This window comes from Hemitrygon akajei, chromosome 1 (assembly GCF_048418815.1).
Source record: "Hemitrygon akajei chromosome 1, sHemAka1.3, whole genome shotgun sequence".
Classification (NCBI taxonomy): domain Eukaryota; kingdom Metazoa; phylum Chordata; class Chondrichthyes; order Myliobatiformes; family Dasyatidae; genus Hemitrygon; species Hemitrygon akajei.
The window spans coordinates 188,554,524-188,580,066 of NC_133124.1; the positions used below are offsets into that span (position 1 = coordinate 188,554,524).

The following is a 25,543-nucleotide window of genomic DNA, read 5'->3' on the forward strand; positions in this document are numbered from 1 at the left end:
TTCATGGACTGCAGAAATGCAAAGCAAGCTTTTCACTGTATCTAATAAACTAGTACCAAATCTGATGGTAGAGGCGAAGAAGCTGTTCCTAAAATGTTGAGTGTGGGTCGTCAGGCTCTTGTATCTCCTCCCTGGTGAAAGTAATTATGTTTTTATCTGCAAGTGAACACAGCATTGTATTTGTAGGGTTTTCTGAATATGTCTTAGACAGTTCCATTCAGTTTTTTTATGATTTAGTGAAATATCAATCAATTATGAGACTTTATCATAATGATATTTAAAGCCTGACCATTAACTGTTGATAATTACACTGGCTGATTACATGTTCTATGATGTGATTAAAGTGGTTACTTAATCCATGCTAAAATAATAACTGTTTTGGATGAGTTTCTGCACTAGCATTAAGTGAAACAGATTTTCTTGTGGCTCTGAGGCTCTTTTTTCATTTCCTTTTATGTTTTTAGTCTATAATCTTACAGCCTCTAATTTTATTCATTTTTCTGTTTCTTAGTCGCTGATGCTTTAATGTGACATGGTGCCACAAAAGCTGACAGCTCACTGGTAAATCATCAAGGTACCACTGTTTATGAATAGGCTTTGTTAAAGAGAGACTGCACAAAAGGATGTGAATGAAAAATGTATAGAAAGATAAAATTATGAATGTTTGTAGGTCTAATTGCAACATTTTTTTTAGGGTTACCCTGGCTATCACTGGCATTAGCATGTTAGTGATTGGAACAACCATTGTGGGATATTTACCAAATGGATGGTAAGAATGTTGCTTTCCTTGTTAATAGTGCAGATTTTGTAGATGCGTTTATACCAATTTTCATCACTGTCATTTTGGTACTAGTGATTTTTCTTTTAGCAATAGTGGTATGGTGGCTTAATGCAAAAGTGTAGGCAATGGCTAGACAAATGCAGGAGGGTGTGGGGTTGCAGTGTGAGGGCATGGCTTGGATCTTGTAAAATGCCAAAGAGTGTATTAAAGAGGTACAGTATGTATAGAATTCTACTAACCCTACTTGATCTTGCCTTGGGGATTTGAGGAAGGAAAAGTGATGGAAGTGCCTGTGGGGGATCTTTTGGAAACAGTGACCTTAAGTCACAAATTTTCAAAGTCATCAGGGAAAATGTCAACATTGGTCCTTGAAATAGACCCCTAAACTGTGCGAAGATGATCGTATAGGACAGGACCTGAGATAGTTAGATCGGGAGCAGCTACTGTGGGGGAACATCTGATGAGATGCAAGAAAATAAGAGTTCAAGGTCAGCATGTAAGTGTAAGAAGCAAAAATGGTAAGTAACATTGGGGAACTACAGCTTGTTTTTACAACACGCTTAGCCCTTACACAATTATGTTGAAAAGTGGCCCTTTTTGCTTTTTGCCCTGGATTTGCCTGCCTGCCACTTTTACTTTTCACCTTACTACTTTTTGCTTCTACCCTCATTTTACACCCCTCTGTCTCTCTGCACTTGTATCCATCCCCTTGCCACATTAGTTTAAATCCTCCTAAACAGCAGTAGCAAATGCTCCCCCTAGGACATTGGTTCCAGTCCAGCCCAGGTGAAGACCGTCCTGTTTATACCGGTCCCTCCTCTCCCAGAACTGGTTCCAATGCCCCAGAAATTTGAATCCCTCCCCCTTGCACCATTTTTCAAGCCACGTATTCATCTGAAATATCCTCCTATTTCTACTCTGACTAGCACGTGGCACTGGTAGTAATCCAGAGATTATTACTTTTGTGGTCCTACTTTTTAGCTTATCTCCTGACTCCCTAAATTCACCTTGTAGGACCTCATCCTGTTTTTTACCTATATCGTTGGTACCTATGTGTACCACGACCACTGGCTGTTCACCCTCCCTCTCCAGAATGTCCTGCAGCTGCTCAGAGACATTCTTGACCCTTGCACCAGGGAGGCAACATAACATCCTGGAGTCTCGTTTGCGGCCTCAGAAATGCCTATCTGTTCCCCTTACAATCAAATCCCCTATCACTATAGCTCTCCCACTCCTTTTCCTTCCCTCCTGTGCCGCAGAGCCACCCATGGTGCCATGAACTCGGCTGCTGCTAATTGTTGCTATTGTTAATGTCCCTCCAGTATCTGCACATCCATGTGCCTACTTAAGACTCTTGAGCACCTTGATCATATTTGCCTCCACCACAACCCCTGGCAGTGTATTCCACTCACCACTCTGACTGCTCATGCATCTTTTTTCAACATGCCCCTTTTCACCTGAAATTGCATATCCTATGCTATACAAATTTTGACCCTAGGGAGAAAGCTACCAGTTGTCTGCCTATAGCTCTAAAAATCTTATAAATCTCTATCAGATCTGCCCTGAACCTCTGCAACCTCTCTTTTTAACAGACAGCATCCTTTCTTCTGTACCCTCTCCCAAATATCCACACCCTTCCTCTGATGAGGCAACCAGAATTTAGCCTAACTAGAACCTTATAAAGCTGCAGCATAACTTCAGCATAAGTTAATGTTTCTACTTAGAAAGGCAAGCATGTCATATATCTTCTTAACCACCATATAAACCTGTGTAGCAACTTACAGGGAGCTACGAACTTGGACCCTGAGATCCCTTAGTCAACACTGTTAAGGGTCTTGCCACTAACAATATACTGCCCTTTATTTTTGATCTCTCAAAAGAGATAGATTTGCATTTGACTAATTAAATTCCCATCTGACATTTTTTCATCCATATCTGAAACTGATCTGTATCCTTCTGTAGGATCTTGCTTCTACACTACCACAATGCCACTAATCCTTTGTATCATGTACAAGCTTTCTTAATCCACCCATCTACATTTCATCCAAGTCATTTACATATATCACAAACAACAAATATTCCATTATTGATCCCTGCTGAATACCACTAGTCATTCAGATTCAGATTCAGTTTATTGTCATTTAGAAACCACAAATGCAATGCAGTTAAGAAATGAGACAACGTTCCCCCAGAATGATATCACAAAAGCATATGGTAAAACAGACTACACCAGAAAATCCACATAACGTTTGGCAATCCCCAATCCAGAGTCCGGAGAGGCTGCTGCGTATTAATATCACGCTACCGTCTAGCGCATTCCCCAGAAAGGAGCTCCACATCCACCAGACAAAACAAGACCAAAAACTAAAGCTACAAGACCTGCACAAAACCACATAGTTACAACATATAGTTACAACAGTGCAAACAATCGCATAATTGATAAAAATACAGACCATGGGCACAGTAAAAATAGTCCAAAGATGTTAAAAGGACTATAAGTTCAAAGAAACCACCACACAGTTTCCACAAGTCCCCAGGGTCCCGACAGACTCGCCATCCCACGCCAGCAGCAGAAGGGAATACCCCTGCTATGGATTTCCATGGCTCTGCCCGACTCAGCCTCGCAGACGCAGCACACAATGAAAGTCATGGGCCTTTTACCAGAATAACTCCCATAAAATAACAGCCATATCGCTTTGGATACCGTTGGGGTGAGGAAGGGGTGGGGGGAGATGACCTACCAGGAGAGTAATTAACCAGGATTCCTAATGCAATACGTAGATAGGCCAACTAGATCTGATGCTAAGTAGTGAACCAAGGGGCTGGGTCTCTGTCACCGAGTCTGGCTCTATGGCTCAGAAGGGAAATGGCGATAGAGGATTGATTAATTAGGGGAGTAGACAGGAGATTCTGTGGATGTGAAAGAGACTCTTGATGCTATGTTGCCTCCTTGTTGGCAAGGTCAGGGACGTCTCAGGTCATGTCTACCGCATTCTAATGGGGAAGGATGAGCAGCCAGAAGTTGTGGTACATATTGATACCAGCGACATCGGTAAGAAGAGGGATGAGGTCGTGTACAGAGAATATGGGGAGTTGGGTAGGAAGCTGAAAAGCAGGACCTCAAGGGTAGTAACCTTTGGATTGCTGCATATGCCATGTGCAAGTGAAAATAGGAATATGTTGATTTGGCAGATAAATGTGTGGCTGAGGAATTGGTGCAGGGGGCTGTATTTCAGATTTGTGAATCATTGGGATCTCGTCTGGAAGATATGACCTGTACAAAAAGGATGGGCTTTACCTGAATTTGACGAGGGCCAATATCCTTGCGGGCAGATGTTGCTGTTGGGGAGGGTTTAAACTTTTGGTTTGGCAGGGAGATGGGAACCAGAGTGATAGGTCAGTGAATGGAGCAGTTGGTCTACAAATAGATGCTAGATGCAACATTAGTGAAATTGAGAGGAAGGGTAGGCAGTTGGTAGGGCAGAATTGCAGTCAGTGAGATGCGTTGAAGTGTTTCTGTTTTAATGCAACACATATCATCAGTAACAGTGGTGAATGTGGAGCATTGTGGAGCCATTATAAAGAAGTGGCTGTCACAAGGGCAGGCATGATTGCTCAATGTTCTGGGGTTTAGATCTTTCATAAGGGATAGGGAGGGAGGCAAAAGAGGTGGCAGAGTAGCACTGATGATCAAGGATAGTATCACAGCTGCAGAAGGAGAGGACGACATGGAGGCATCGTCTTCTGAGTCCATGTGGGTGAACTCATAAACAAGAAGGGAGAAATCCACTCTATTGGGAGTACTCTATGCCACCTTCTCCCTGCCCCCAGATAGCGACAGAGACACCGAAGAACAGATTGGGAGGCACATTATGGAAAGGTGCAGTAGTAACAGTGTTGCTGTCATGAGGGACTTCACCTTCCCTAATATTGATTGGCACCTCCTGAGTGCAAAAGGTTTAGATGAGGTAAATTTTTAAGGTGTCCAGGAAGGATTCCTAATGCAATATGTAGATAGGCCAACTAGATCTGATGCTAAGTAGTGAACCAAGTCGGGTGTCAGTTTTCTGACATACCAAATCTCCCATACTCCTAATGATAGACTGATGAGAGTGTTGGAGTGAGGCTGCTTGATTCTGTGTTCTAGGAAGAAGCCTTGAGACCTCTGATAGGTGACAGAGGTGTATACATGTGCAGGATGTAGATGGAAAGGGACTGCCCAAGGAGAGACAGGGTAGAGCAAGGGTATGAGGAGGTACATTCAGGGGTCAAGTGTAGATATAGATGCAGGAGGTGTGAAGTTGAGTCAAGTCAAGTCACTTTTATTGTCATTTCGACCATAACTGCTAGTACAGTGCATAGTAAATATGAGACAATGTTTTTCAGGACCATGGTGTTACATGACACAGTACAAAAACTAGACTGAACTACATAAAAAAAAACAACACAGAGAAAGCTACACTAGACTCCCGGTTGGAGGCAGTGAAAGGAAAATACCCTGAAGCGATGAGATCTCTGGTCTGAAAGGCAGTCAGCTGGTATACATTGGTGGTGACATGGTCCAGGGATAGATACCAAGAGTCGTGTCTGGCCTTGGTAAGGTAGATGTCAGTCCACTAGATAAAAACGGCACTGTTCTTCTCTGTGAGTTTGATGACAAGGTTGGGATAGGTGCAGATTGAGTGGAGAGTATGAGGTTGGAGTAAGATGTGGAGAATTCAAGACAGTTGAAATAACATTGGCAGTTGAAAATGGAATGTTCAAGGGAGGTAAAAGGCCAGATTGGAGTGTCCATGATTAAGAGGGGATCTGGAGAGGGGGTCATCAGTGGTGGTTCAGGACTCCTTGCCAAAGAAACAAGCACAGATGATTGGTCTTTACATTTCAGCATTCATTGACGTGTGAGCACGAGAGTGTAAAGGTGATACACTTGCTTCCAAGGGGTGAGGCATTGAATATAAGTTCTGGTTGCTTAACCTATGGGAAAGTTTGGTATAACAGGAATAGTGAGGGGAAGGTTCACCAGGATTTGAATCTACACCAGATGTAGTTATAAGGAAAGATCAGACAGTCTAGGCTTATTCCCTTTGTGGAAAAAAAAAGAGGCTGTGAGTTGACCTTGTAACGGTTTATAAAATTATGAGGGACAAGGGATAAGATCTAGAGTGACACACAAGAACAAAGTGATGAAAAAGCATATGACGCACTTTCCTTTATCAGTCAGGGCATTGAGTATAAGAGTTGGGACACCTTGTACAGCTGTTCAGGGGCCTGTGTCCATGCTGTGTTGCTCTGGTGTTGTATTAATTGAGTAATCTGGTATTGAAAAAGTAATGTAGGCAATGAAACTGTGAAACAATTGAATTGTGATGAAAACACATCTAATTTACTAATGCCTTTCCAGAATCAAATTGGAGGGGATTACGTCTTGTGGTTTTGAGTCATAATTAGCATTTATTATTTTAGCTACCTCTTTTCATCCAATTTTCCAGTGGTCAGTGGAAACTCGGGGTGCGAGAGATTATAATATCTAAATGATACACATTTCAAAGAAGTTTTTCAGAGACCATTTGGCTTGTCAGCTTGGTGCTAAGCCTAAATGCAGTTTTATGTCAGCATTACGGCCCAACAGTCCAAGATGATTCAAAGACTGTGTTGACACAGGATTCATTATGAATTGACTGTAGTATCTCGATGAATCTGGTTAAGAGAAGAATAATGAAAATTTTCTGAAAGGTTTGAAGGGGAAGTTTAAAATTTTTCATTCCTCAGAAACTTATCTACTAACTTGTATTAATTGTGCCCTCTCTTCAATTTTCTCTTTGCCTAGGTTGAAGGACTTTTTGAGCAAACATGTACACTTGATGTGCTACAGGATCTGCGTGAGAGCGCTGACTGCAATTATACATTATCATGACAGGTTGGTATATAGTGCTGAACATAGTAGGTGGCATTATCCCAAAATTTACTTGTAACTGGGTACTTGAATTTCATTTGGCAATAGGAGTCAGTAGTTTAATAAGTTGCACATTTTATCATGGAAACCAGATAGAAGGAAGATGTGTTTTGTTGCAGCACTGTAAGTATCAGCACTTATCATTTTTAAAGTTATGTAACACCCCAAGTGTTGTAATATTTGTATTATCAGATAAACTTTGACATCATGCCAAATAAAGGAATTTTGGGACTAATAGCTAAGATCTAAAGGTCAATGTAGAGAATTTTAAAACCATAAGTAAGGAGAGAGAAGGAAATATTCAAGGAAACAGTTTAAAGTCTAGGGTAAGACAGCTGAACATATGACTGTCAGCAGTTGGGCCGTCAGTGGTTAGATCATTGTGCTAGAACTGAAGGAACATGGCTGTACAGCTGGTAGGTGTGATTGAGAAAGAGAAATTTGACAGTATGAATAAGAATTTTAAACTTAAGTGTGGACTGGGTTTGGGTGCAGACGGGGTGTGCAGGACAAAAGTAGGTCAGCAGAAATGGAACAGCTGATAAGGTAAACTCGTAACATGGACACCAGTATTTTGAGCAATAAATAATAAATCTGCTCTTACTCCATCTGCATACACTTTTCCCATGGTTATGTTTCATGAATTATTCCAATTCCATCGTAATCATGTTCAAGTACAATATATGACCATTTCTGTAACTTTAATAACTAAGGAAATTGTTTTTTTTAAAGCTATCTTAGTTTTGAAGCGCTAAGCTTGTTGAACATTTGAAGAACTAGCATAAAGTTGTGTGGACAAGTTAAGTTACAAGCTTTTTAAAGAGTAGAATTACTTTAAATATATCAGTGCTACTTTACCAGTATCTATAAACAACAACCCTGTTTTGGGCAGAAGTGGCTACCCATTTCAATTCAGTTTCCCATTCCCACTCTGCCATGTTTGCCCATGTCTTCCTCTACTGGCATGTTGAGGCCAAACACAGGCTGGAGGAGCAGCACCTCATACTCTGTCGGTGTACCTTCCAACATGACGGCGTGAACATCAATTTCTCTAACTTGGGGTAGTTTCTCCTCCCCCTTCCTGTCTTTTCCCATTTCTTATTCTGGTTACTCTCCAGCCTTTTCTCTTCTCACCCGCTCATCACCTCCCTGTGGTTGCTCTCCTTCTCTTTCTTCTATGGTCCACTGTCCTCTCTTATTAGATTCCTTATTTTCACCCCTTTACCACTTCTACCTATCCACCCCCATCCAGCTACCACCTCCTAACCTGGTATCACCTATCACCTGCTAGCTTGTATTCCTTCCCCTTTGAGTATACAGGTCCTCCCCAACTTTTGTTTCTGTGAAGTGTTCGTAACCCAGATAGTTTGCAGTTCAGAAATGTGGCCGTGAACTGAGTTCCCACAGGGTAAGAATGCATGTAGCCCCGCAGCAACTGGCATATGCATCTTGCCGGTCTCCAAAATACTTGTTTGTACAAAGCTAAGGAAGACCTGTACTGAGAGCTAGAGTTCATCTTCAATACTTCTTTAATTTTGCAGTGTATGTAATTGTGGGATCCGTAGTTATACGGGATTTTTCTATAGAACCTTCCCAATAGGAACAGAGATGCAGATTGGGAGGCAGATTTTAAAATGATGTAGCCATTATGGAGTCTTGGCTGTCACAAGTGCAGGATTAACTGCAGGGTATTTTGGGATTTAGATGTTTAAAAAGGGACAAGGTGGGGAAGTGATATTGCTTATTAGGGATAGTATCACAACTGCAGAAAGGGGGGATATTGTGGAGGAATTGTCTTCTGAGTCGGTGTGGGTGGAAGTCAGAAACAGGGTGCGAATACTCTATTGAGAGTATTCTGTAGACCCTCCGGTAACAGCAGAGACACTAAAAAAACAGATCTGGAGGCAGATTTTTGGAAACAGATGTACTCAGGGAAGCAGAAATGAGGAGGTTGTTTCGAAAATGCTTGCTGGGGGTTGTGGAATGATGGTAGGGTGAAGGAACCATAGCTGATGTGATCTGAAACATCTAGTCAAGTGGACGAAGGAAGCATAGTTGAAGTTTAGGAAGCAAGGATCATGCAGAGCTCCAGAGAGTTACAAGGTAGCCAGGGAGGACCTTAAGAATGGACATAGAAGAGCTACATATACATGAAGAACATGAGAGTTACTTGAGTGAGGCTAGGACTAATTAGGGTCAAAGTTGGAAACATACCTAGAGTCAGAAGAGGTAGAGGAGGTCCTTAATGTATACTGTGCTTTAGTATTCACCAGTGAGAAGTTACTTAACAAATGTCAGCATAGAACAGTCTGATGTACTGAAACATGTTGATGTTAAAGAGAACATGTTGGAACTTTTGAAAAATGTTAGGATAAGTCCCCAGGGCTCTATGGGATATACACCAGTTTACTGTGGAAATTGAGGGAAGAGGAGGTTGCTGAGCTTTTGCCGATGACCTTTGTGTCTTCACTGGTCACAGGAGCAGTACGAAATGATTGAAGGGTGGCAAATGTCATTCCTTGTTCAAGAAAGATACAGGAAACTCTTGGGAATTAAAGATCAGTGAGAGGTGGGAAAACTTGAAGAAAATTCTTCGAGACAGGATTTTGAGAAGCATTGTTTGATTAGGGATAGTGAGCATGGTTTAGTGGGAGACAGGTCTTGCCTCACTAACCTGATTGAATTCTTTGAAGAAGTGACAAAACAAATTGACGAAAGCAGATCGGTATATATGGTGTGTATGAATTTTAGTAAGGCATTTGACAAGGTTCCCCATTGTAGGCTCACTCAGAAAGCAAGGAGGCATGGTTTACTTGGCTGTGTGAATTCAGAATTGGCTTGCCCACAGAAGGCATAAACCAGAAGACATAGGAGCAGAATTAGGCCATTCAGCCCATTGAGTCTACCCTGTCATTCCATCATGGCTGATCATGGATCCCCCTCGACTCTGTAAGCTGTCTTCTCGCCATATCTTTTGATGCCCTGACTGATCAAGAAATGATCAACTTCCGCCTTGAATATATGCACAGATTTGGCCTCTACCACAGTCTGTGGCAGAGCACTCCACAGATTTACTACTCTCTGACTTAAAAAATCTTCCTTACCACTGTTCTGAAGGGTTGCCCCTCAATTCTGAGGCTGTGCCCTCTAGTTCTGGATAACCCCATCAGAAGAAACATCCTTTCCACATCCACCTTATCTAGTTTTATCAACATTCGGTAGGTTTCAATGAGATCCTCACACGTTTTTCTCAATTCCAGTGAGTACAGGCCCAAAGCTGCCAAATGCTCCTCATATGTTAACCCCTGCATTTCCTGAATCATCCCTGTGAACCTCCTGGACTCTCTCCAATGACAACACATCGTTTCTGAGAAATGGAGTCCAAAACTGTTGACAATACTCCAAGTGAGGCCTGACCAGTGTCTTATAAAGGCTCAGCATTATCTCCTTGCTTTTATATTCTATTCCCTTTGAAATTAATGCCAACATTACATTTGCTGCCTTTACCACAGACTCAATCTGTAAATTAACCTTCTGGGAGTCTTGCATGAGGACTCCTAAGTCACTCTGGACCTCTGATGTTTGAACCTTCTCCCCATTTAGATAATAGTCCGTATTATTCCTTTTTACTAAAATGCATATCATACATTTCCCAACACAATTCCTTCTGCCATTTTTTGCCCCTTCTTCCAATTTGTCTAAGTCCTGTTGCAATCGCATTGCTTCCTCAGCAATACCTACTTCTCCGCCTACCTTTGAATCATCTGCAAACTTTGCCACAAAGCCATCAATTTCATTGTCTAAATCACAGTTGGATCTTGGGGTCCATACCCATAGATCCCTCAAAGTTGTAGTGCAAGTTGATAGGGTGGCTTAGAAGGTGTATGGTGTGCTGGACTTCATTAGTTGAATTCAAGAGCCTAGAGATAATATTGCAGCTCTGTAAAATTCTGGTTAGACCACACTTGGAAATGTGTTCATTTCTGGTCACCTCATTATAGGTAGGATGTGGAAGCTTTAGAGAGGGAACAGAGGAGATTTACCAGGGTGCTGCCTGAATTAGAGAGCATATCTTATGAGCAAGTTAAGGCTTTTCTCTTGAAAGGAGAATGAGAGGTGATTAGATAGAGGTCACTCAAGATGATAAAAGGCATAGATTGAGTGCACAGTCAGACTTTTCCCCAGGGTGAAAATAAGTAATATAAGGGGCAAAAATTTAAGGTGTTTGGAGAAAAATATAGGGGGATGTCAGAGATAGGTTTTTTTACAGAGTGGTAGGTGCGTGGAACCTGCTGTCTGGGGTGGAGTTTGAGACAGATTCTTAGATGGGATGAACAAGAAAATGGAAGGCTATGTGGGAGGAACAACTAGGTTAAAAGGTTGGCCCAATATTGTGAGCCAGAGGGCCTGTACTTTGCTGTATTGTTCTATTAGAAATGCTATGTTAAATGTGTGCATTGCATCCCACAAACATAATGGAAGATACTGAGAATTTGTAAAATGAGGATTGTTTACCACCTATATTAAAAACAGAAAATCGCAGCAATGCTTGGCAGGTCATTCTGAATCAATGAATTGCAAAAATATTAACATCTTATGTCAGTGGTCTCTTTCAAAATTTCAGACTGATATGTCACCTCTCTTGACGTCCTTCTGCAAGTTGCTCAGGAAGCTGGTTCTAGTCACCTAAATTTATTTGTATCTCAATAATCTTTGTTTCTCAAGATTCTTGCCCTTCAGATCTCTCTACTACCTTTGTCCTTTCCATCACTATGAAACTTTTGTGTGGTGTCCTCCTGTGGTTACTTTCTTTTCTAGTGATTGCCACACAAAGCCCTGTATTCATACTGAGGACATGCTTTTACATGTTGTATAAAAGTATGGTTGCACTAAATGAGGTGAACACATCAGCAGCTTAAAACTGAGCATCCGAGAGGTGCTGTGAATTCCCATCAGGAAAAGAAAGGTACACCACCATGATACGACCTTGTGGTCTGACACGTACTGATTCTGCAGTACTCCCAAGCCAGGGATCAATACGGAGTACAGAATCGCATGAGCCCAGCAGACTTAACTAAACAGAGGCAGTGTGAGATAGAATTAGCATCACCAACAGATCGGGTTCAAGCTCTGCATCCCTGCCACATCGTGTGAATGGTGGATAATTAATAAGCTGTTGGGATGAGCAGGAAGCTTCAAGTACATTATTACAGTACCAGTGCCAAAGCTGCAGAGTATTCTATGGGAAAAAAGACACCATATTTAGCTAGCTTTGTTGAGAAGATCCACCTGAGCATCCCGTTGAGTTCTTCACCACGATAGAAGCCTATATTCAGCCAATTTGAATCAGTAAAAATTGAGACAGTGGATGTAGCAGACAACATGCAGTATCTGTGAGAACATAGAACGGTATGTGAGAACATGAACAGGTCCACCATGTCTGAACCAACCATGACCACAGCGCAACATCTCGTTTGCTTGCATGTAGTCTGGATTGTTCTGTATTCGCTGCCTGTTCACATGTGTATGTTTAAATGCCTCTTAAACGTTGCTATTGTAACTGCTTCTGCCACCTCCCCTGGCAGCACATTCCAAGCTTAATCAAAATATCCTTTTTGATATTGACTTGCCCAAGAATCTCACCGTTATCTATGCCCTTTGGTGAACTAAAGCAAACTAGTTATTTAGGAACTCACCCACTTCCTCTACCTCCACACTTAAATTCCCACTTTTATCCTTGAGTGGACCTATCCATTCCCCAGCTACCTTCTTGCTGCTTATAATAAATTGCTGTGGGATTCTCCTTAATTCTACTATTTCATTGCCTCAGTTAGCCTTCCTGATTCTTGTATAAGTTCTTTACTGCTTTTATATTTCTAAGCCTTAAAATATGCTTCTTTTTTTCTTTCTGACAAAACTTGAAATATCTTTTTTGTCTCCCAAGAATCCTGGACCTTGCCATGCTTTCATTCTCACAGAAAATGCTGTCCTGAACTCTAACCAGCCAGCCTTTAAATTGCTCACACGTCAGATGCAGATTTATCCTTAAATAGATATTTCAAGCTACAATCCTTAGTTCCTGCTTGATACTATAGTAATTAGACTTCTCCCAATTTAGTAATTTATCCGAGATCCGGTCTTATCTTAATCCATAACTGTCTTAAAGCTTACAGAATTATGATCAGTGTTCCCAATTCCACCCCCTCTAAAACTTCAATCACCTGACCAAGCTCATTCACCATATCAACTGTAGTATGGCCCCTTCCCTTGTTGGAATATCTATATATTGTTTCAAGAATGCTGTTAGGATGTACCTACCAAATTCTACCCCATCTATGTCTTTTGCACTATGGGAGTTCCTGTTAATATTGGAAGTTTGCATCATCTATTACAACAACCCTGTTGTTTTGTATCATGCTATGATACATCTCCAGCTGCTAATTGGGAGGCCTATAGTGATAGCACCTTTATATTATACTGTATTGAAGTTGTCTGCTTGAGTGTGCTTCAGCCAAGCTGTTCCACACAATTAAAGCATTGGAATATACTTGACAGTGTGGAATATTGCCCAGGTATGGTGTGATAACAAGAAAGAGAACACATCTTTCAGTCACCAGTAGAGTGATGCCAGGTGCCAAAGATGGCTTCATCAGGTGGCATTTACTCGCTAAAAAATTAGTTCACGGGGTGCACTTTGCATTTTGCTTCTTTACCTCGATGGAAGAGTTGAATTCCAGAGATAACACAAGTGTGACTACGGTTGACAACAAAGGAATATTTGACCAATTGTGGCATTGGGGGTGGGGAGGAGGTCCAAATAGAATTGAAATTATGGGCACCTGAGGAAAGGACTCTGTTTATTAGAGTTGTATGTTGTACACAGGGAAATCATGAGGAAGTCCTGCCTTAGGACATAAGTGCTGCAGTTCTTGAGGACAGTATCTAAGACCAACCAGCTTGAGCTGTGTCATTGGTGACACAGGAAATTCATTGGCTGTTCTGTATTCAATTCCATCTGTAACTCCTCACCAAATAGTGATCCATCCTTGCATACAACAAGATCTAAACTCCATCAGCATGGACTGATAAGTAACATTTATACCCCAAAAGTGTTAGGCAATGGCTATCTCTTACTGGAACAAAAGTCTGACCACTTTGATATTCAATGGCATTAATATCAAAATATTGTACCATCGACGTTCTGGAGATTGCCATTAACCAGAAACTCTGGGTCAGCCACAACAATATAGCGGCTACAAGGACAAATCAAAAAAGACTCACTTGACCCTCCAAAGTACTTACACTATCTGTAAGACACAAGGCAGGAATGTGATGGAATGGCATTTTGGCTGAATGAATATAGCTTCAATAATACTTGAAAAGTTAGACACTATTATGACAAAGGAGCCCACTCAATTGATAGCCCACAAAGCCACTCAACATTTACAACATTGTGACTGCAGTGTGTAACTTGTGTAAAATGTACTGCAATTACTTACCCAAGCCACCTTGATTGCACCTCCCAAACCAAAGCCTCCAAAGCTAAAGAAAAAGGACGTGGACAGCAGACGAATGGAAATGCCACCTGAATATCGTATTCCAAGTTGCGCACTATTCTGATGTGGAAACATTGCTATTCTTAGTTGCTGGATCTAAATCCTAGAAGTCCATTCCCAACAGCATGACAAGCATATTTTCACCAGAAGACCACAGCAGTTGAACAGGGCAGCTCTATAACAACATTTCAACGGCACTTAGAGGTGGGTAATAAATGGTGGCCTAACCAGGAATGTCCAGATCCCAAAAATAAATCAGTAACAACTCCTAATACCACCTTGTCATTGCCCTTTACAATTCTCCAACTCCTTGCTTGTCTTAGTTTTTTTCGAGATATCTTTTGTTGTTTCTGGCCATTTGCCATCTGTTGTTCTCTAAAGCTTTTCCCAGGCGCATTTCTGTATGAAATGAATAGGAAGCAGAGTTGTTTTATAATTAGTGGATGGGAAAGAAAAGGTGAGATTTCTGGAAGAAAGATGCTGTGGGCAATTGCTGGATCAGAGGAAGACTAAAAGACTGATAAACAATAAATATTTATCCCAGCCTGTATGTGAAATAGAAGGGGCTGGCTACAGTGTGTAAGCCTGCAAGATATTGCACAGACCTGCAGACACTGAGCTTTCCAGTGATATTTGTGTATTTCCTTGACAGTGAAAACAGACCCAAAAATGGAGGTATATGTGTTGCAAATCATACTTCTCCAATTGATGTTATCATTCTGGCTAGTGATGGCTTCTACGCTATGGTGAGTAATTCTCCATGTACAGATCCATGTAAAAAGCTGAACAGATGTAAATAATGCCATGTACCTTGGATTCTAAAACTAGCCACTTTGTTTCAAGATATTGTCATCTTCAATCTATCATATTCTTATATTGCTCAGTAAATGGTCTACGTGGTGCATACCAGCCTTTGTCAGTAAACTGAATAAAAGCATTTTAACTCATTGCTGGCTCTTGAACCAAGTGGGTTTCAAATTGTTTTCAGAATCAAATTCTATCCCAGATTAAGCATTCCATATCCTGACAACTTTAAATAAAGCCTTGTCAATCTTATTTCCAGTTATTTAAAATCTATGATTATGGATTCATGCAGCACATAAGCAAGCTCTTCAGCCAATCATGTCCATAATGACCATAAATACTGCTCTGTCATAGTTCTGTTTACCACAGCCTTTTCCATAATCTTTTATGCTGTGATAATTCAAATGTTCACACAAATATGTACCTTTTTAAATGTTGAGACAACCTGCCTCCTCCACCTTCTTGGGCAGTGCTTTCCAGATCACAGCTACTGTTTGGATGAAAAAAGCTTCTCTTTGGAACCTCCAGATTAAAGAGGTGCCCTCTGGTTTCAGATGATTAGTTATTACTTAAAAACACTAATTAGCCTTACAGGTTTTAAGGCGCCATGGTAATGTAGTGGTTAGTGCAACACTATTAGAGTAACATTTGAGTTTGAATGTGATGAATATTTTTAAAATTGTTTTCTTCAGTTTTTTTAAAGTATAATTTTAAAGGTGCTCAGAAAATGAATAGCATCTTACTCTAGCTGTGAAGTGGTTGGCATTTAATTCTGTGTGAGTTTCAGAAAGGTCAGAGGATAAGACTAGAGTGGACATCCATGACAGTATATATGGCAAATCTTTCACATTTATTTATTTTCAGTGTCACCTTTCTCTCTAATGCTTCTTTGTCTAGAATACATCCAATAGACTTTTGAACTTTAGTTGACCACTTCTTGGTTTTCCATGGTACTAAGATCATCTTGGCTGAATCGGTAGAATTTCCACTCTTGGGCAGGGGATGGGGAATTTGAACACATGAACTGGATATAACCAAAGAACCTGGAATGTTACTAAAATGTATGTATTTCCTGAGTGCTCCTGACAGAGTTGTAGATCTGCCCGTACCAATAATATCAAAAAACAACTTTTCTATTGTAATTCTTCTTGTGGGGATGGATGTCATGATAATTGTAGTTCCCTGCAAGTTAATGCAAAACGAATTACTGTATCTTTTTTGAAGTGCAAGACATACTGTAAATATAACAATTTACTCTGGGTTCTAAAATTCTCATTCCCTTCACATAAGCAGTGTTGCTTCTCCTTTCCCTAAAACAATAAACAATCTGAAGATAAAGGTTATTTTCTTTACTTGTCAGAAAAATCTATAATAGGTTGGGAAAGGAAGAGAAAAAGTAGTCAGTCAGATAAATAGAACTTGTTACCTGAAGAAATGAGCCCATTCCTAACCCTGTTTGTGTGATTGGATTTTGTTTGAACAGGTTGGGCAGATTCATGGTGGGCTGATGGGAGTCATTCAGAGAGCCATGGTCAAGGCTTGTCCTCATATCTGGTTTGAGAGATCAGAAGTCAGAGATCGCAATCTAGTTGCAAGAAGGTGAGGAGTATTTGGTAACTTTTCAGTCCTTTGGATTTACTGTCCAACTTATTTGTAAGTTGCCAGAACATGCTTAATTTTTACTGTGTTAGATCAAATAATGTTGCCTGTTAGTCCAAAAGGAGTTAGCTATCCTCAAAATTCACTGTCTCTTTAGTGGCTCCAAGATCCAGTTGATCCATTGTCTGTTGTTTTAGACTCAACAGAGTGGGAAGAATTAAAGGAGGGGTGGTGTTACTAGTCAGGGAAAATGTCATTGCAGTGTTCAGTCAAGATGGACTGGAGAACTCTTCTAGTGAGGCATTATGGGTGGAACTGAGAAATTAAGAAAAGTATAACCACATTAATGGGGCTATTTTACAGACCACCTATGGGATTTAGAGGAACAAATTTGCAGAGGGTGCTGAGGAGTGTGGTAGAGGAAAGGGATCTGGGAATACAGGTCCTTAATTCAGTGAAAGTGGCATCTCAGGCAGATAGGGATCATAAAGAAAGCTTTTGGTACATTGGGCATAAATCAGTGTATTGAATACAGGAGATGGGATGTTACGCTGAAGTTGTATAAGATGTTGGTGAGGTCTAATTTGGTGTATTGTGTGCAGTTTTGGTCACCTACCTCCAGGAAAGATGTAAATAAGGTTGAAAGAGTCCAGAAAAACTTTACAAGGATGTTGCCTGGTCTGGAGAAGTTCTTGAGTTGTACATCTGGGACTACAACCAGAGGTTGTAGGTTAAGGGTGAAAGGTGAAAAGTTCAAGGGGAACTTGAGGGGAAACTTCTTCACTCAGATGGTTGTGAGAATGTGGAATGAGCTTCCAGCACAGATGGTGCATGCATGCTAGGTTTCAACATTGAAGAGAAGTTCTGATAGGTACATGGTTGGTAGGGGTATGGGGGCAGTAGTCTCAGCATAGATTGATCGGATTAAGCAGTTGAAATAGTTTGGCATGAACTAGATGGGCCAAAGGGCTTGTTTCTGTGCATAGAGTCATAGAAAATTACTCTTATGTTCTTAGAGGGCATGAGAGAGCCAATAGAAATTTTATATTTGCTATTTTTTCTTTCTTTTGCCCAATTCTGTTCTTTTTTTTTATCTCTGCAGACTGAGTGAACATGTAAGAGACCAGGTTAAGCTTCCGATTTTGATATTCCCAGAAGGTAAGTGAAGGCTGTTAAAGTAGAATGGGAACAAATAGTCTTTCCATGTACTTGTAAACAACTTCTTATGTGCGTTATGGAGAACAAAATTTAATGAGATATGAGGTGGAATATCTTGAAATTAGATCAGTGACCTCTTTGATGAGTCAGTTGCTGAAGGGCCCGTTTAGCTGAGCTTTATGAGCTAGAAGTCCCTCAGGATTAATTTTTGTTCAGTGCTCCGACAGCTATTGAAACCTTAGGAATATAAGAAATAGGAGCAGGAGCAGGCTTTAATGTCTCTAACCTACTCTATTAAACAATCAGATCATTGCTAATAAAATCCTGACTTCAATTCTGCTGTTCTGTCTCCTTCCCATAAGCTTTGATACCAGTACAGTCAAAAAGTCTACTCAGCCTTCAGTATATACTGACTCAACATCAATGACTCATTGGGTTAGAGAATGCTAAAATTTGTGGTCCTCTGAGACAATGCGGTCCTCCTCATCTTTCAGATGGGAGACCCCTGAAGTAAAATGCTGTCTTTTTTCTTGTTTCCCTTGCGAGGGAAATCATTCTACATTGTAAAGCTCCATCGGAGTCTCGTGAGGCTGCATCTCATTTGTTCGGAGCCCCACCAGTCTCTGTGGATTAGATCTATTTCAGTCTTATTCAAGTAATTATTTTGTTGCCAGTTTCTATCTTGCTGTCATCTCCTCACGTGGGTAGAGTTGAGAAGCTGCATTAATAATAGACCCTAATGGGAGTTATGTACAGGCCTCTGAATAGTGATCAGGATATGGGATACAAAATACGCTAGGAAATAGAAAAGGCATGTAAGGCAATATTGCAGTGGTCTAGGGTAACCTCAGTCTGTAGGTAGACTGAAAATAAGTGGACCACAAAGAAAGGAATTCACGGAATTTCAATGAGGTGGGTTTTTAGAGCAGCCTCCCCACTAGGAACAGGCAGTGTTTGGTGTTGTGTAACAAGCAGACTGGATCTGGGAGCTTAAGGTGAAGGAACTCTTTGGGTTTGGTTTGAGAGAGAGAGAGTGAAGTCTGAAGTTACAGTATTACAGTTCAGCAAAGGTAACTACAGAGGTACGGAAAGGCTGGCCAGAGGATCCTAGCAGTGAAGAGGGTGGAGCAGCAATTCCTGGGAGTAATTTGAGAGACGCAGCAAAGTTTCATCCCAGAAAAGAAGCGCACTAGGGCGAGGATATGGCAAATGTGGATGATAGGGGAAGTCAGGGACAACACAAATCCAAAAGAGAAGGCATACAATATGGCATAGATTAGTGGGAAGTCTTTGACAGCCAATAGAGGACAGCTGAAAAAGCTTATAAAGGAGAAAAAGATTAAATATGAGGGTAAACCAGCCATTAATATAAAAAGCAAACACGAGGAAATCTGCAGATGCTGGAAATTCAAACAACAACACAGACAAAATGCTGGTGGAACACAGCAAGCCAGGCAGCATCTATAGGGAGAGGCACTGTCGACGTTTTGGGTCCCATGATCCTTTCCCTTCTCCAGCTCTGTATCACTTTTGCCAATCACCTTTCCAGCTCTTACTTCATCCCACCCCCTCCGGTCTTCTCCTATCATTTCGCATTTTCCCCTCCCCCCACTACTTTCAAATCTCTTACTATCTTTCCTTTCGGTTAGTCCTGACGAAGGGTCTCGGCCCGAAACGTCAACAGCGCTTCTCCTTATAGATGCTGCCTGGCCTGCTGCATTCCACCAGCATTTTGTGGGTGTCATTAATATAAAAGGAGGTTCCAGGAGTTTTTTAAAAGATATATAAAAAGTAAAGTTAGGGTTAGAATTAAGATAATTCCCTCACATCCTGAGGCATCACCATGTCCAAAGCATGGGTTTCATCCCTACCTATGAAATATATCTACAAGTCAACTAGATTCCTGTAGAACAAAGAGATTGCTGTCAGCATCCACCTAATACAAATAGCATTACTAGCTGTGCTATGTCCACCGTAATGTATTCAGATACTGTTTCTCAATAGGACATTTGTAATTTTAATCATAATTTGGTCTAGTTAATAATCTTGCTTTAAAGTAACTGTATTGTACTCTAGATAGCAACTTAGAAGAAACATTTTAGGAACGAGACTTCCTGCATTCCTGTAATGCCGCATGTGATTCTTTTTCCTCTTATGTTTTCAAACTTGTGCTTTAGATTCCTCTGCTGGTGTATCTTATAAATTCAACCCTTTTAAAATTTCCCACTCATTCTTTCAAGGACTCTTCATCTTGTATTCTTTATATTTTTTACTTATCTCTTCTGTATTTGCACAGTTTGTTGTTTGCTCCCCCCCCCCCCCCCACCCCGGATGCGGACTTTCATTGATTCTATTATGGTTCTTGGGAATATTGAGTATGCCTGCAGGAAAATGTGTCTCGGAGTTGTATATGGTGACACATATGTAATTTGATTATAAATTTACCTTGAACATTTCCCTAAACTTTGCAAAATTATTATCTCTGCCTTCTGTTCAAAATGCATTTAGGTGAAGCGCACCCACTCTGTACGGTTGCAAAGTAACAACTCTCAGCCTCTAAATCAGGTTAGTTGGGAAGCGGCGGTGGACAGCAATCTTGAGATCTTGTCAAAGATGTTCAATTGGATAAGGGTCAGGACTGACTGGGCCACTCAAGGACATCAATTTTCTTCATTTGAAGCCACTCCGTGGTTGCTCTGGCAGTGTGCTTTGGGTCGTTGCCCTGCTGAAAGATGAACTCCCTCCCCAGTTTAAGCTTTTTGGCAGAGGCTAGCAGGATTTTATGCAGGATCTTTTTGTCATTTAGCGGCACTCATCTACCCATCAATCCTGACCAGATTTCTAGTTCCTGCTGTTGAAAAGCATCCCTATAGCAAAATGCTACCTCCATCTGCCTGTTGCTGCCAAATATTCTCTCTCTGCCTGACTATAATAATAGCTTTATCTACTGTGAGATTTGTGTCCAACTGAAATCTCTGTGACAGTTTGATGTCTAGTAGCCTGACAACAATCCCTCTCACCTCTCAGATTTACACTTTCATCTGGCTCCTGTTTTCTGGGTTGAACTTTGCCCTCTCATACATCACATTTCGCTTTCCTGTGGAATGTTCTTTCAATTTGTCCTGCACTGTTTTGTACTCCTTTTCCTGAGTATCTGTCAGTCCTAATCCACCCATGATGTTATCTGTTTTGTCACTTGTGCAGTATATCAGTGTATTTACTTGATGCTCTTCTGAATCCTGAGTGAGCTTTCTTGCAACCCTAAATCTCCCAGTGTTTGAGCCATCTCTCAAAGATCCATGGTTTGGAGAAATCAAATGTCTTGGGGGCTTTATTAGGTAAACAGATGCAGGTACTACAGGTATTTGCCCCATTTTCCTGTTTGTTTATTTCTTATTTATTTGAACTCCAAAAGTCTTCTCTGCTCTATCTGTGTCTCTGTACTTCCCCAGGCTAATGGCCCACAGATTATTGCAATCCACTTTTGGGTGTAACTCGAAGGTGTTGCCTAGCAATCCTGGCCAGGTCTCAGCTCAACCTCAGAGCACACAGTTAGCAACTAGCGTAGGCAGTCCAGACTGATAAGTTCCTCCCATAGATAATGCGAACTAGAAAAGACTTACTGCAAATTCTTCCTTGTTGGGAGTCTCCTTTGGTCTGTAGCCTGAATTCATTGACCCATCAACCATGTCGACATCATGTTGTGTTCGATATGAGGGAGAGTGCAGAGCACACTAGCGCAGCACCAGGCAGCATATTCAACTGAACTTTATTGATAACTCTGCTTGTGCAGTATGTGAACTCCTTCCATGTGTCAGTGGCATAAGAATAGCGCTATTAACTACCACAACAGTAGCTTCCTCAAAACTCTTTAAGGTTGGTTAGACACAACCTACCACACACGAAGCCATACTGACTATCCTTAATCAGCCCTTGTTTATCCAAATACTCATAACCAGTCCCTTAGAATACCTTCCAATAACTTACCCACTGCTGATGTCAGGCTCGACAGCCTATAATTTCCTAGTTTATTTTTACAGCGTTTGTTAAACAGTGGAACAACATTGGCTATCCTCCAATCCTCTGGCACCTCACCTGTCACTAAGGATGATTTAAATATCTCGACTAGGACCCCGGGGGTTTCTACACTTACCTCTCGTAGGGTCCAAGGGAACACCTTGTCAGGCCCTGGTGATTTATTCACTCTAATTTGCCTCAAGACAGCAAACAACTCCTCCTCTGTAATCTGTACAGAGGCTGTGTTTTGCCTCACTTCTATAGACTGTGTCTGTCACCTCAGTAAATACAGATGCAAAAATGCATGTAAGATCTTCCTCCATCTCTTTTGGCTCCATGCAGAGATTACCACTCTGGTCTTCCAGGGGACTGATTTTGTCCCTTGCTATCCTTTTGCTCTTGACATATCTGTAGAATCCCATCGGATTCTCCTTCACCTTGTCTGCTTAGTCTTGTCTGCTCATGTCTTTTTTTAGCCCTCCTGATTTCTTTCCTAAGTGTTCTCTTGAATTTCTTGAGCTCCATTAGCACCTCATTTATTCCTACCTGCCTATACTTGCAATGCACCTCCATTTTTTTTCTTAACTATGGTCTTAATAACTTGAAAGCAAAGACTTCCTACACTTGTTATCTTTAACTTATCTTTATCTTCTGATAAACACTTACAAACTTTGAACTCTCAAAATTTCACTTTTGAAGGATTCCCATTTACCAAGTACACCTTTGCCAGGAAACAGCCTGTCCCAATCCACACTTGTCAGATCCTTTGTGATACCATCAAAATTGACTCTTCTCCAATTTAGGATCTCAAGCCCCGGACCTGACCTATCTTTTTGCATATTTACTTTAAAACTAATAGCAATTAGATGCAAAGTGTTCCCCTACACGGACTTCTGTCACCCATCCTGTCTCATTCCCTAATAGCAGATTAAGTATTACATATTCTGTCATTAGGACTGATTAACGAAACTTTCCTGAACACATTTGACAAATTCTAGCCTATCTAGCCCTTTTACAGAACGAGGGTCCCAGTCAATATGTGGAAAATTAAAATCACCTACTATTGCATCCTTATGTTTCTTGCAACAGTCTGCGTTCTCTACAAGTCTGTTTCTCTAAATACCTGGGACTATTGGGTGCTCTGTAATATAGCCCCATTAACGCAGTTATGCCTTTTTTATTACACAGTTCCACCCATAATGCCCTACTTCACAAGTTGTCCAGTCTGTCCTGAATGAGCACTGCTGTGAGATTTTTCTTGACTAGTTGCACCACCCTACCTTCAATCCCTCCCTCTCTTTTGCGTATAAAGCAATGGAATCCGGAATATTGAGCCGCCAGCCCTGCCCCTCCTGCACCAAGTCTCACTAATGTCTACAATATCATTATTCCAGGTGTTGATCCGTACCCTGAGCTTATCTGCCTTTCTGACAATACTTCTTGCATTGAAATATACGCAGCTCAGGACATTAGTTGCTCCACGCTCAACCTTTTGATTCCTGACTTTGTCTGAGGCCTTGAGAACTATCTGTTCTGGCACTCTGGTTCCCATCCACCTACAATTCTAGTTTAAACAGCCTCTCCTCCCCGATGCAGAACTAACAACTAAAACTTCTACCTCCTGATCTAATTGATCTAAATCTACATTAGTGGAACAGTAGCTCGATGTTTGGAGAAAATGTGGTGTTTAGGAATTCTGTTGTCATTTTCTTTATCGCATTTGATAAATAGATATGCAAAATCTTGCAGAATAATTCTTTTTCTCTGTAATCATACTGCGGATTTTCCTTTCCCTTTCCTTCCCTGCTATTTGAAAGTCCATAACAGCGTGCTGTCGCTTCTCATTCAAAGTAGGATGGTCATGGATTCAACTTGCACAATGCAGAGGATTTTCTGTGTTCTGTGCATCTGTTCCATCCGTGGAAGGTCTGAAGCAGAGTGGCTTGGGCTGCCAGTGCAGGCTATGTTTTATCTTTAAGTAGTCTGACATCCGACTCTCCGTGTAGCTCAACCTCAGATACGACAATACAATAAAATAAGAGATTTAAAAGGGTTCTGAAGGAGAATATTTTTCACCAGTGGTGGAGGCAGAGGCTCTCCAATTTCAGATTTCAGCTGGAAATGCCCCTTGAATTCTCTACACTATTTTCACTCCAGCTTCTGCCTCTGTTGCTTGCAATCGAAGTGTAAACAATGGGTCCAGACTGTTGTGTATTTAATATTTCAGTAATGTTTGTATTACAATATCAGAATCACTTCAGGCAGCCCCAGAGTCAACTCCTACGTCCACCATGAGGAAGGTCAGAGAACCTGAGATTGTTTCACAGCCATAAGTCTCACTTGCTAAGCAGAGTGACCTCTCCCACCCCACCCTCTTGTCAGGAAAGCTGTTATTACACAAGAGTAAGAAATCCTCCACAGTGATTAAATTTTTATGCCTGAATGGGGCAATTTAAAATTTATTATGCTGTGATGTCTATAAAGTAGTTGTATTATGTAGTATACTGTATATATTCCGTATTTACAGTATTGTGCTAAAGTCTTCACACATACATATTGCGCCAAAGAATTTTGTAGAAATTTTATATATTGCACTGTATGGTTGCCAAGAAAAATGAACTTTCATGACAATATACGAGTGATAAACCTAATTCTGATTTGGGTCTCTATTGTGGACTGAGAGTGGGAAGGGTGCAGAGAGAGGGTAATCATGGTTGGGAAACGGGAAATGAAGAGCAGAGGAGAGGGAGCAGGAAGCAACAGTGAGACATTCTGTAATGATCAATAACCTAATTGTTTGGAATCAAATGACCTTGTCTTGTGTCTCAGGGCTGGGTATGTTTGCACTCATGCCACCCTCCACCCCAGTACTCCTTTGCCACCTGTCCCACGCCCTCCCGCAGTGCTCCACCCGAGTCATTCCCAACATCCTTTGCTCCCGCCAGATTTACAAACTCATTCTCTGCTCCATGTTGACAAATATAGTACTGTGCAAAAATCTTTGGTGCCCTACCTATACATCTGTACATAAGAATTTTGCTTACAGTACTGTATATGTATACAAGTTGAGATGCATTCTATAGTGAATTGGAGCTTATAGCTAAGCAGGCAGGGGTGTGGTTTACATAATTCATTGTGGTTTATATATAAAAGTACGTGAATGGCATATATCATCACACCACTGCATTGTAAGTGCGCAGCTTGCTAAAGTAAAAATGAAATGTACAGTTATTTTTGGCTCCTTTCAGTTAGTTTTATGCTTTAGAGTTGCAAAACATAACATAAACCATATTTGTATTATTTAGAAAAATCTTACTTGAGCACACTCCCCAATACTTTTACCATACTTAGTGAGGACCATTGAGTAACCATAGAGGCCAGGACTGAAAAGTAAAATTCCTCTTCCATTTCTAACATCTTCAATTCAGCAATGGTCTTGTTAATCCTCCTGTCCTTTCCTGTTCAAAAGCAGATGGGGGGGGGGGGGGGGGAGGAATAATTTGAGAAATATTGCAAGATGTCCTACTTCCAAACTTTCTTAATTCTTTAAGTTTGTTGTGCAGTACTTCAGATCTGTCTGTAACTACGTCCTTGAGCCCCTCATTAACCAGTGACTGCTTTCTGTCATACATTCTTCTCAATCCAGTGTGATCTGTTCAGAGATGAAAGAAC

General features: G+C 41.0%; 1 protein-coding gene across 1 annotated transcript in view; it reads left to right on the forward strand.

Moving 5' to 3' along the window:
• The window catches only part of gpat4 (glycerol-3-phosphate acyltransferase 4), a 106,028-nt gene that overhangs the window by 42,405 nt on the left and 38,080 nt on the right, over window positions 1–25,543 (forward strand). The window contains exons 4-8 of the mRNA XM_073056901.1: window positions 695–769; window positions 6,612–6,701; window positions 14,946–15,039; window positions 16,581–16,696; window positions 17,799–17,854. Coding sequence (XP_072913002.1) covers window positions 695–769; window positions 6,612–6,701; window positions 14,946–15,039; window positions 16,581–16,696; window positions 17,799–17,854 — 431 coding nt within the window. The remainder of the gene's footprint in view (window positions 1–694; window positions 770–6,611; window positions 6,702–14,945; window positions 15,040–16,580; window positions 16,697–17,798; window positions 17,855–25,543) is intronic.